The sequence below is a fragment of the Rutilus rutilus genome (assembly GCF_951802725.1).
Source record: "Rutilus rutilus genome assembly, chromosome: 6".
Taxonomy (NCBI): domain Eukaryota; kingdom Metazoa; phylum Chordata; class Actinopteri; order Cypriniformes; family Leuciscidae; genus Rutilus; species Rutilus rutilus.
In genome coordinates, this window is record NC_140214.1 from 8,549,252 (window position 1) to 8,563,229 (window position 13,978).

At 37.1% G+C, this 13,978-nt stretch overlaps 1 protein-coding gene across 1 annotated transcript in view; it reads right to left on the reverse strand.

The window, feature by feature from the left end:
• Window positions 1-709: 709 nt before the first annotated feature.
• gpc1b (glypican 1b) overlaps window positions 710-13,978 on the reverse strand; it is a 71,319-nt gene continuing 58,050 nt past the window's right edge. Inside the window, exons 4-9 of the mRNA XM_084411332.1 lie at window positions 5,973-6,138; window positions 4,000-4,130; window positions 3,764-3,880; window positions 2,684-2,814; window positions 2,243-2,418; window positions 710-1,586 (exon numbers count right to left, since the gene is read on the reverse strand). Of these exons, the coding sequence (XP_084267458.1) occupies window positions 1,378-1,586; window positions 2,243-2,418; window positions 2,684-2,814; window positions 3,764-3,880; window positions 4,000-4,130; window positions 5,973-6,138 (930 nt within the window). The 3' untranslated portion in view covers window positions 710-1,377. The remainder of the gene's footprint in view (window positions 1,587-2,242; window positions 2,419-2,683; window positions 2,815-3,763; window positions 3,881-3,999; window positions 4,131-5,972; window positions 6,139-13,978) is intronic.

A 13,978-nucleotide genomic window follows, 5' to 3' on the forward strand; every position in this document is an offset into this window, starting at 1 on the left:
AGCTACCTGGACACGCAAATATCCAAAGGTAACTCTATCGCCCCCTTGAGTACTAAGGTGTGCTATCGCTACATCGCACGCAAAAACACACATTAGTATGCATGATGGCATGTTATTTGCATTTACATACTTGCATAGAGAATGATTCTTGCCTACAACTGACGGACTTTCATTGGTAAATGTTACGCAAACGGTTTTAAAAAACACCATTTTTCACATCAACATTGTGTGCGGGCCATAAACAATCCAACTTGAATAGTCCGCTGATGAATAGCAGGGTGTGGGGCTGGGAAATATTTGAGACACACATACAAAATGTGACTCACTGAACTAATCTGATCTGACATGGATGCAGCATGTATTGAGTACACGTGTAGTTTCGTATTGTGAGTTCTTACAACGCTTTCTCTGGAGTACACTCACACATAACACACACATCTCTATGAGGTTTGAATCAATATCAAATTAACAATGTCCAGAAACCCCTCCACGTCCCTCTGGTTTCGAGTCTTTCATTCTCTGGCTTGTCTTTTCCCGCGTGTAAAATCCCTTTCTGAGATGACGATCATTATATATCTGTCCCACGGATTAGAGCACATCGTTTCGTAAAATGTGCCCGTCTCTTTCTCATTGCTGGTGCATTAACGTTTCATTCCATATATTGCTCTAGTGCCGTTGAGGGTCTTCAAGGATATACTGAAAATGTGACTGTGGTTAGTAGACGTTTATTTACATCCAGAGTAAATACATGTTGGGCTTTCTTTAGGATGGCCCCCGAAACCCATTTGTGAAGCGGAGTGCGGAAACTATTACAATAAAGGAGAGAGAGAGAGAGAGAGACAGAGAAGGAGTGAGACAGCTGGTCTTCACAAAACAAGACTCAGTCAATCTTGTTTTCATGATTAGAAAGCTTTAAAACAAAGGAGAACACACTGTTCTTTCATTTGCTTTGATCGAGTGTTGAAGGACATCCTCAAGCTTTGAGACGTCTTATCTTCATGGGTCTTAATTAATAAATAAATATAACCTAAAATATTTTTTGAATAAGGAAAAACCTTCATGTTTTGTTTGTTGGGGTGGGTTTTCATAGCTATTGTTATAGACATCATTGAAGCATTCTCAGAGACCTTTTTCACCACAGACATAAAGACAAGCAAAAGACCAGCTCTAGGGGTGTCATATATCAAATAAGAGACAAAAAAAGTACACAGATCTAAGAATATTATTCCATGGTGTTCTTATTCAAGACAAAAAAGTGATGCATTCGCCGGTTTCTGTTGATGTTTGTATGTTTGTTTTGGCAATGTGACTAACCCCGCCCCTCCACAATCTAACCCTGTCCTGTACTCAGTCCCAGTTGGTGGAAATGCCTGTCAATTATCGCCTAAGCAGGACTGTGACCAATGAGAGAAGGTAGAGGCTGACGCAGGGAAGGTTCTGGCTGCTTTTTCCATTCACCACCTTCTTGATCCCCGGCTGATAGGCGTACACTTTGGGTTTGTCCGTGTTTGGGGCAATTAAACGCGGACCACGGGAACATTGTTCATCGACACACATTCCACTTCCTGAACCGCTGATATCATCACCTAAAGATGAGAAAACAATGAGCTAAAGTGAGACGGAGTTCAGGAACGTTCCACAGGAATGACCAAGCTACATTCCAGGGTTGGAGAGTAACTAACTAAAAGTAGCAACGCTTTTAAAGTTAACTACATTTTTGGATCCTGAATGTAGACTTTTAAATTAGTTTTAAATTTGATTCATTTTAGAGAAAAAGTTCATTTTAATGAACCTTAAAAAAAAAACGGTAACACTTTACAATAAGGTCTCATTTGTTAACACTAGTTAATGTACTAACTAACATGAACTAACCATGAGCAATACATTTCCTACTCTATTAGTTCATCTTTGTTAACATTAGTTAATAGAAATCCAGCCGTTCATTGTTTGCTCATGTTAGTACATAGTGCATTAACTAATGTTAACAAATACAACTTTTGATTTCAATAATGTATTACTAAATGGATTAAAAAATTAACATTAACAAAAATTAATAAATGGTGTTGAAGTGCAGTTCATTATTAGTTCATGTTAACTAATGTAGTTAACTAATATTAACCAATGAAACCTTATTGTACAGTGTTACCAAGTCAGTCAATTAGTATCACTTCTTTTGTAGCAAAATAAGTAGTTTTCAGTTCTGTTAAATTAGGATTTTTTTGGTGTATTAGACAGTACTTACTGGTGTCCTGGAAGTCCACATCATTTCCATTGATGGCATACTTCAGTCGGTTGATCATTATCTTAAGCTGCATGATCTGTTTGCGTACAGTCATGTCTGGTTTAGTGATGTCGATCTCCACCTCAGGATTATTGATCTGACTGGCCAGCCCGTCTCCCATCACTTCAGGCAGATACCTGACAGAACACGACGCAATAGGAAAGCAGCATGCAATCATCAACAGGCAACATCACAGACAGACTCAAATCTGAGTACACATTTTTCCATTGCTGATAATATCTGTGCTCCCCAGCTTTTAAAAAGCTGCAGATTTTGTACTATAAAACGCTATTAAATAATCTACAGAGAGCCATCTTGTAGTCACTGTACAAGACAGTACAGCTGTGAAACACTGTGTTTCTATTAAAACTGAGGTTGATTGAGCTGTTCATGTGCATTTACCTGTCCACATTCATTCCATTCCAACATCTGTCTACATCACTCGGTCCAGACTCACGATCCACACACAGTTTTCTGGGCAAATGGACCCAGTATTGCATCATATCCCTCAGCATTCTGGACACGTCGGATAACTGAGAGAAAGAAAATGTGATCTCACAAATATGGCAAACAGCAACAAAAAAACAACAATTAAAATTACAAATAATAAAATAAATAATACTTCTGCTATTGTTTATGCATTTACAAAGTGATTCTAATTTAGATTATGCTAACATTAATCATTTTGCATATTATTGAGCCTGCAGTTCACTCTAATATTAACCCTGTATATACTGTATCCTATTTGATGCACACATTTTTAAGGCCTCTAAATTATCACCATGATCAAAACGTTGCAGAAAAACCTGTTGTACGCAATATGTCTTCTGTCATCTGATTTATAGTTCATACTTTTTTTTAGCAAGTATTTTTAAATGATTCTTAAAAGGTCCACATTCAGTTTGTGGTACACATATCTTTTTACTGTGAAATCTTTACTGAAGTAAACCTAAAAATAACTTTTATATTGTTAGTAATATTTCAAGATTAACACTTACTGGACTGAAGCAACTTTACTTCATTATCCATATATATATATATATATATATATATACATATATAGGCTACTATATTTGAGCCTCTGAACTTCTTCCACAAATATATTTATAACAGTTTTTTTCCTCATCAAGTCTGAACTTCATATTCTCCTATATCATACCATATGAACCATAAAAGACCTATCAAATATTGTACTCAATGAAAAACATACGAAAACCTTTTATTTAATAATTATATATATATATATACATATATATATATATATATATATATATATATACACACACACATTAGATTTTTCTTATTATTTTATATGTCAGGCTTTACAGGTAAAAAAAAAAACAACAGTTTTTGAATGAAATATTTGTGACATTTTGTATAATGAACAATTTTGTTACTGTGGTGGGCTGCCACTTTATGTTCAATGTAAAATCTGGGTCCTGGAGCAAAAACTGCTACAGTACATTATCTAAACACACTCACCAGTTTCTCCAGCTGGGCTTCTGGGGTGCTGCTAACTTCTTCTGCTGTGTTTCTCCCTCGCTTGATCTGGTCCTCAGTGATGGAGCTCTGAGCAGGAGAACCACATGCCTGAAGCACCTGAAGAACAACAAATCATGGCATTGGTTTTGGCACAGGGTTCTGGTTAACTTTGGTTCAAGATATATTAATGAATTCATGATATATAAAAGGTTAACTCAGTTAACTTCAGCACTGACCTTACTGTTGAATGTGTTGCGGTTGTCTTGCATGTAGAGAATAGCTTCAGCAATGCGTTTTGGTAGAGACAGAACCACCGAATCCACACTGTAAGGCCGACTCAGTTTGTCAACCACCTCCAGCATAGCATCTACACACAAACACAGAGTCTTTATATCATGTTGACTACAAGGTAAATCACAATATTATAAACTTTGATTTGAAGCAAAAAAAAAGTATCTGAAAATCGTACAAAAAGAATGACTTAACGTACTTAATGACTTTAAAGGGATAGTTCACCCAAAAATGAAAATGTATGTCATCATTTACTCACCCTCATGTTGTTCCAAACCTGTATGATTTCCTTTCTTCTGCTGAACACAAAAGAAGATATTTTAAAGAAGGTTGGTAATTAAACAGTTGCTGGTCCTCATTGACTTTCATAGTATTTTTTTTCCGACTATGGAAGTCAATGGGGTCCATCAGTCGTTTGGTTACCGACTTTCTTCAAAATATCTTCTTTTGTGTTCAGCAGAAGAAAGAAAGTCATACAGGTTTGGAACAACATGAGGGTGAGTAAATGAGGACAGCATTTTCATTTTTGGGTGAACTATCCCTTTAATAAGGGGAATAACTACAATCCCATGAAACATTGCAAATGTCAATCAATTAAAAATATTAAATTATTAATTTAAAGGCAGGGTAGGTGATTTGTTTTAAGACCATTTTTTTTGTGAGTTTGGTTGAAATTCTCTTCACATCTTAATAGCATTCACCACGTTAACTGGTCTAAATGTATTTATATGTATATATATCATCTGTGGAAAATGCGGTTTGTGACTCAAATTTATGCATTTCAATGGCAACACCATCAACGCCGAAATGAATCTGCAGCAGTCAGGTGGTACAGGTCAGCTCTCTTTAAGTTGTTTAAGTTCATAATTATTGTAATGTCATGTGCTTTGAGACATAAGTTAATTTAACGCCATCTCTTGTGACGCTTTGCAAACTCTGCTGTGTGCGTTCATGTGTTTTGAAGAAGGCATGACTTTGGAGACGCTCTGAAGGGCTTTCAAAGCTAACTTGCTATTGCTAGCCATTTCAAAAATTGCCTACCCTACCTTTAAATTCGCTGTATTGAGACCGACACTTTTGCAGTGCTTCATGGAAGAGAGTTTTCCATGGCATTTTGGTACAATTTGCTCGAAGCGACTCTCTGATTGAGATGGTGGCATTTTCTTCTCAGCACTAGGAATTCCACTGTCAAACACGATTATTTAAAAAAAAAATAAGTTGAAATAATGAGAACTGATGGCTTCAGCAAAAGAATACCATCAACTAACAACCTTGGAGCTCAACACAAGTCTGTCTTCAAAAGTTTAAAAGTTAAAATCAATTCCGGAAACCTACTGTTGCATTTCATGGCCCTGTCCCAAGTGGCACACTTTATATGCACTTACGGTCTAATTGACTTACAATGGCTGCCGCGTGCGCATGTTCGTTAAGTCTACAAGACCGTAGGGAGTCCCATTTGTTCTTTTAGGTTTCAGAAGTGTCCGCGAGCGCCCCAATTTTCCCAAATTTTTGCATATCCTGATTTTGATGAATTAGACACATTCCTGGGTCAACATATTTTGTTGATCCTGGAACAACATTCCTGTCAAAATGTTTTATCCTAACCATATCCCTACCCCTAAAATCAGAGGGAAATTACCGGCTGAATAACACTGATGAAGAAGCACCTAACCCTGGTTGTAAGACTAAACTTGACATAAATTATAAACTTTGGATTGGTTGATTGGAATGTTGTTCCAGGATCAACAAAGATGTTGACCCAGGAACATGTTCTACTTGGTGAAATCAGGTTCTGCAGCGAGCTCCAGACAGTCAAAGCGTCATTACATCACAAAAGGGCGGACTCATAAGAAGACTGCAAGTGTTTAGGGTGCCATTTGAGACAGGGCTTATAAGGGTCTATCTTGGCCCCGCCCACCTGCCAGGTTCCTCCACTCAGAGTCCAGATCCGCTTGATTAGCGAGGCAGCCCTTCATGACATTCTTACAGTAGTTTGAGCAGGGCTTGGCAATGGTAACGCCGCTACAGTGAGGACAGTACGTCAGCTTCATGACGGCACGCACACATTCAGTGCTCAGAGACACCTGCAAGAGAGAGACAAAGAAATGAAAGAACAGCGGAAGCATATCTATACTGACTCATGTAACCAAAGAAATGCCCTGAATTGTTATGTGTCACACATAATAAATAAAATTGATAATTACAATCCACAAATAAGTCTTTGTCAGTTCCTACAGTTTCCCATGAGGTCCAAGGATGTGGGATGATACATTTTTGTATTGCATAATATCATGCTTCTCTACAGATAGTCTCTGAGAGTAACCTCATGAGGTCAAAGACATCTTTCACAATATTCCCACTTTTTACAGAAACCACCACCCTTCTGATGTCAAAGCATGGGATTTATTCAGGGCCCCTTAGGGAAAAGTAGTGCAACTCGGAAAGGAAAGAAAAACCTGACATTTGCTTGTATAGATATTTAAATTAATCTAATTTCATGGATATTAAAAGGCAAAACTAGTTTTTGTTTAGGTGTAAATGTAAATACAGTCAGCATGACATTTTGTTTATGTACATGTAACTGTATTCGTTCTGTCCTAACTGCATTAGACTGCATGAAACATTGGGGCAGCTGTGATTCAACTTTGACACATTTTCACAAAGCTGAATGTCAGTAACTGTATATTGCAATGACTTATGTGACGCAACCGGTTCTGAACAATCTTTAATCAAAACCTTCCAAGTGACCAGACGAAACACTTGCAATCACATGCGTTCCTTTTATTCTAAATTCTGAGTTGTTCAGATAGTGATGCGGTTAAATTAGTATTTCATTGAAAATTATACTTTTAAATTCAAATCGAAACAGACAAGTAACCCCAGATGACATCAGCGCAGTTAATGCTGAGCAGCAGTTCTGTCATGCAGTGTGTGTTCAGCCTGATAAAAGTAGACTCCATGGTGCATTACACTCACCTAAAGGATCATTAGGAACACCATACTAATACTGTGTTTGACCCCCTTTCACCTTCAGAACTGCCTTAATTCTACGTGGCATTGATTCAACAAGGTGCTGAAAGCATTCTTTAGAAATGTTGGCCCATATTGATAGGATAGCATCTTGCAGTTGATGGAGATTTGTGGGATGCACATCCAGGGCACGAAGCTCCCGTTCCACCACATCCCAAAGATGCTCTATTGGGTTGAGATCTGGTGACTGTGGGGGCCATTTTAATACAGTGAACTCATTGTCATGTTCAAGAAACCAATTTGAAATGATTCAAGCTTTGTGACATGGTGCATTATCCTGCTGGAAGTAGCCATCAGAGGATGGGTACATGGTGGTCATAAAGGGATGGACATGGTCAGAAACAATGCTCAGGTAGGCCGTGGTATTTAAACGATGCCCAATTGGCACTAAGGGGCCTAAAGTGTGCCAAGAAAACATTCCCCACACCATTACACCACCACCACCAGCCTGCACAGTGATAACAAGGCATGATGGATCCATGTTCTCATTCTGTTTACGCCAAATTCTGACTCTACCATCTGAATGTCTCAACAGAAATCGAGACTCATCAGACCAGGCAACATTTTTCGTGTAGTGGAGATGAGTGGTACCCGGTGGGGTCTTCTGCTGTTGTAGCCCATCCGCCTCAAGGTTGTGCATGTTGTGGCTTCACAAATGCTTTGCTGCATACCTCGGTTGTAACAAGTGGTTATTTCAGTCAAAGTTGCTCTTCTATCAGCTTGAATCAGTCGGCCCATTCTCCTCTGACCTCTAGCATCAACAAGGCATTTTCGCCCACAGGACTGCCGCATACTGGATGTTTTTACCTTTTCACACCATTCTTTGTAAACCCTAGAAATGGTTGTGCGTGAAAATCCCAGTAACTGAGCAGATTGTGAAATACTCAGACCGGCCCGTCTGGCACCAACAACCATGCCACGCTCAAAATTTCTTAAAATCACCTTTCTTTCCCATTCTGACATTCAGTTTGGAGTTCAGGAGATTGTCTTGACCAGGACCACACCCCTAAATGCATTGAAGCAACTGCCATGTGATTGGTTGATTAGATAATTGCATTAATGAGAAATTGAACCGGTGTTCCTAATAATCCTTTAGGTGAGTGTATATTAAACCTGGATGAAAAGTAGATGCTATAAGACGAGCAACAGTCAATTCTGCTGTGGCTTCGTCGGCGGAGAGCAAAAATAGACAGCGTAAATGGCAATATTGAGTCTAAAATGTAAGTTACTCCAAATTAACTTTTTGTTTGTTGAACTGTAGTAATGTGACTGGGAAAGGCGCCACATGGGTAGCAGATTCGCTTCGCTCTAGATATTAATATGCACATATACTTGGAAATCCGGCACCATCAGGGGAGGAAGAAATTTTTATCACACGTTGAGATATAAATAACTGGACTGGACCGAGGTAAAAAGACTTGATTCAGACTCCCACACACACACACACACTCAGGAAGACCTGGCAGTGCTTGATACCTGAAGGATGATTCAAGCACACACTCTTTAATGAGGAGAGAAGAGAAGAACCAGAAAAATAAGATGAGATAGGAATAGGAATAGAGAATAGACAAATGGAGTGAATGTGAGAAGGAAGTGTGAAGATGCACAGGAAGCTCCGTGGAGGAGGGACCGTGAGGACAGGAGAAGAGAGTGTGAGAGAAGGAAAAGATAGAACAAGTTGAGGGAGGATAATATGGCACATTAAATCCTCTGAGCACTCGTGATTCATCAGATCAGAGAAGGATAGAGAGAGTTCGCTGCCCAGTATACGGCTCAGATTCAGTTCTGACACTGGACCCACATTTGAACTTCAGTTTTTGAAGCTCCAAAAAGCACATTCATCCATCATAAAAGTAATCCATGCTTATGACGTATGACGTAGGTGTAGCAAAAGATAGATAGAGCAAAACAAAACACCGGTCACGATTTAGAAGTCTAAAATGAGAAGTAAAAAAAAAAAAAAATGTTGGAGGATTTTGATATAAGAGAAGAGGAGCAACGTCCTGCGTCATACGTTGGGTCAAAGGTCACCATTCCACCGGAACTCGACTCTCTCGTGAACGCACGTACGGCCTTTGCCAGAAGCCAGTGATTATAGTTTATGAAATAATATTATATTTATAATATAAATATTTAAATGTAATATTTTGCATACAAAAACCAATCACTTCGCTTCAGAATGCATTTATTAACCCACTGGAGCCGTATGGATTACTTATGATGGATGTGCTTTTTGGAGCTTCAAAAACTCAGACACTATTCAATGCCATTACAAAGTTGGGAAGAGCCATAATATACTTTAATATAACTCCGATTGTGTTTGGCTGAAAGAAGAAAGTCATATAAAGATGGCCTGAGGGTGAGGAAATTATGGGATAAATTTCGTTTTTGGGTGAACTTCTCCTTTAAGGGTGCATGTTAGTATCTTTTGAAAGGGTACAGCCCCAGTACCTTTTTTTCTGAGAGTGTGCTGAACTTGATATGAACACTTTTTTTCTGACACCTTTAGTATTGTTTATGCAAATAATTATTAATGAGCAAAATCATGGTTGCTGTAAAAACAAGGATGAGTTGCATAAGACTAGTGAACTATGCTTAAGGCACAAATATAAAATATTTATTTTACTGCAGCACTGTGATGTAACTCCACATCTGCTATAATTTAGGCAATGAGAGAGATTTGATCAATATGTCAATATGATGCATATCTGTCAAAATGAGAATGTAAATGTACATTTTGGACGAGCTTGTTCATATAATCATATTTCAAGGATATATAAGTGCCTGCTTACCTCACTTTTGTGACAATACTTCCAGCATCCCTCCTTCACCTTTATTTTTTACCTCCTATATTATTTATTATTACTAAATTCTTTATCTATTATGTTTTTGCTTTAGTTCAAGGGGAGGTCTAAGTCCTTGAGCAGAGTCTCATATTTAATATGCTTATTTAATGTGCAAGTAAAGTATTGTAGTGTGACCATATATGACATGTTAATCTCAATTAGACTGAACTGGAACACATGAGAATAACTGAATCATTTATGTGGAACAGTCTGGAGATCCAAATTCACAGAAATGAGTCATACTTTCCAAACACAACTAATTTGTGCCCAGAGATTCTGAACATTGTAGGTTTAAGATTTTAAACCACTGAAACTTGCAGAATGATTTAAAAAATGACCGCAGATGGAGGAAAGAATGGTGTGAGACGAGTTCATCCGTAAAGTACCATATCCATGTCTCTCAAAACCAAGCACTCTCTAGGCCTGTATTTTACTTGCCATCTAGTAGGGGGTGTAACGATACCCTCATGTTACGATTCGATACACATCACGAAATTGAACTCACGATATGTATTATTGCGATACTCCAAGACATATGATAAAAGGTAAACAAAAAAATGTACTGGTGATTAAAATGCTAAATTTGATATTACATTGTGGGTGTAAATAAATATGTTTGGACTTAGTGCTGGAAACCCAATGCACAGGACAATGGTGACACCAGAATAAAAATATTCATGATTCTGAAGCTGAAAATAGAAAATTATTTTAGACGAATATGCTTGTACTCTGTCACTAGGTTAACCGCAGTCCGCCGTATCCAGATCTGATGAAGGACCTGCGCCTGGACGCGACGACAACGCAGTCCTGAAGTGTCAACTGTTCTCTCCCCTGTGAAGGCCTCCCTCCCCTCCCTTTACCTCTCTACAGATAAAGCCTTGTCGGGATAATTCCGGTTCGCGTGGCTACGTGGATGCGATACAAATTCTGTATTATAAATTTTAAGGCCAGACAAGTAGTTTGTTGAGGGTTGATTTGTAGGGAAGGACTACACACCTGCGCACATATATCCAAACACGCATACCTATAGACTGAACTCGTAATACGCATGTGCACGCCATCAGCGTTCTCACAGGTTCGCGTTTTTAAAGTTTGCGCAGAGAGAACTTAAGAGTTTTCTGTTAAAACGGTGTCGTGTCAGCGGCCCCTAAGTTAATAACTAATGATCGTTGTGACGGAAGTGAATCGATCAAAACTAACTTTAGCTGGACAATAACTTTATTCTAGAGCTGCTGTAAAGCCATAATTTCCTATCATCACTGTAAAGCCGCTTTGGAACAATCTACATGGTTAAAAGCGCTATGTAAATGAAGATGACTTGCCTTGACTAGCCACTTTTTACTTGTAACATTAGACATTTGGCATTACCAGGACCCACAAATATTCCCCCAATGCATTATTATACATTATAATCAAAATGATATATAATGTAGTACTGACACTAATATATTATTTATATATATATATTATATAGAAATATTTATTTCTCACACAGTATTTTTTATTTTGGGTAAACTATACACAATATATATTGTCACTATCCACAAAACATAGGTTATTGATGCATTTTTGTATTGCGATATATTGTTACACCCCCACCATCTAGCCTCTGCATCCTAATGAGAACTCCATGGCACGTTTGCCAGAATCTATTCGGCACCAAAACACTCAAAACAAAGGGCTTAATAGAATTAGCGGTTAAGCTAATGCTACGATAGCTAGAGGTTAATGTCGGCAACAGTATCTAATGTAATCCTTTTATCTGTTCCCATCTTATCGCCTCACGTTATTAATTTCAGCTCTGAATCAGACACCCCAGTGAGCAGATTACACACGTATCACTGATTCCTGATAATTAGAAGGAACTGCCGGAATACGTGTCAGGGAAACATACCAAACAGACTACACTGAATCTGATCAAGAGCTTTGGAGTAACAAAACAGAAACCAACTGAAACATGTTTGGAACATTTTTCTTGGACAGAAATAAAAAATTGTTGGACCAAACCTCCCTCACCAAAAGTAGTTCAGAGTAGTCCAGACTAAATTAGACTTAATTAAGCTTATGGGCTACTGTCATATCTGTTTATCTAAAGTGGTTGAGGAAGTATGCTGTTTGCATGGAAAACCCCTTTAAATCAAGCTGAGGTCATGCATGCCATTGGGCAACAAATGTTGTTAAAAACTGTTTCCTATGAGATACAAAGTTATCTTTCTCAAGTGGGATTTACTAAAGTTGAGATGTTTCAGCTACATGATCCTTCAAGAAATCATTGTAATGCGTTGTTTTAGTGTTAAAAAAAATTGTGTAAATTATTTGGAAATTTTTGTTTCAGGAAACAGTGCAGCATTTATTAAAAAAAAAAAAAAAAAATATATATATATATATATATATATATATATATATATATATATATATATATATATAATTATAGATATTATAGACAATGTGCCTTTTTACAGTCAAGATATTAAGAAAAGGCTGTGTGAAATCTGTCACATTAAACATTAACATGGGTTTCACATTTAATTTATACTTGAGATCATCACCTTGTCTGTTTAAATTTTTTTAAAAACTTTATCAGCATCTAAAAGGGCAAAAATCCAGTCAGATAAAGTTAGAGTGCCACTGAGCTATTTCACAACATTGGGTGACAATTTCAGAGAAGATAACTTGTTCTCTTGAGAGCTGAGACTATGGATAAAAATATCGCTGGAGCTTATTGCTCTCATTACCCTTTTTGTGAACAATCCATAGTTATATTTTGCTTTGGGGAAATTAGTCAAATCCACATGAAGCAGAAGAACAGATTCAGAGATGCACATTTTAGTCAATAAAAATTGTGCAAGGTAATACTACTTGTTTTCAGGGAATATATTTTGTGGGGTCCCAAAGTCTGAGATCACATTGAACATCTGGTTGTTGTTTTTAAACTGGAACATAGATAGAAGGAAATGTATGAAAAATGTAACATGCAATAAAGAAATATTTATGATTCTGCAGTTTTTACAATACTCTAATCAAATACACAAATGAGTGACATTAACGATGTGAAATAGCCAATGTTTTACAAAAGATAAACTCAATTTAAGATACACTATACTATTAAAAACTTTGGGGTCTGTACGATTTTTAATACATGAAATCTCTAATGCTCACTAAGGCTGCCGTATTTGATGAAAAATATAGTAAAAACTGTAATATTGTGAAATATTAAAAAAACTGTTTTTCATTTGAATATATTTTAAAATGTAACTTATTCCTTTAATGGCAAATCTTTTCAGGATCATTACTCTAGTCTTCAGCGTCACATGATCTTTCAGAAATCATTCTAATATGCTAATTTGATGCTCAAGAAACATTTCTTATTGTTATCAATGTTGAAAACAATTATGCTACTTAATATTTTGTGAAAGCTGACACATGAATAGATAAATAGAAAGCATTTTTTTAAATAAAATAAAAATGGAAATCTTTTGTAACATTATAAATGTTTTCACTGTCACTTTTGCACTTGCACTTGCTGAATAAAAGTATACATTTCTTTCCAAAAAAAAAATGAAAAAATGTGTTGACCACAAACTTTTGAATAGTGGTGTATTCTCTGAAAAGAAATCTTAATATCTAATGTAATTTCTCAAATACAATTTATCTTATTTAATGATGTTAAATGGATGTGCATGTTTTTTTTGCAGGGAAATTAGCCATGTTAACACACACATCACAACTGACATTGAGCCATTCTCTCACATAGCTTTCTGCATTCAATGGACCCTTAAAGCCAAAACAATTGAATCATGATGCCTTGTTTCCACATTCCCAGCTGTGATGAATCTGTGTTTGAAAGCAGAAGGCCTGATCCTGTGAGGTCCACTGTGTTTGTCTGCTCTAGATTTTTCGCCTGGGCTCATCCTATCCCACAAAAGCCCTGTTTTTCAGAGGATTCATGCTATTTATTCAACTACAGCTGTGTAATCGATTCCACAGACATAATATTTGCAAAATATTGCTGTTTAATTACCATATTCAAATGCTACAGTAATTCCCA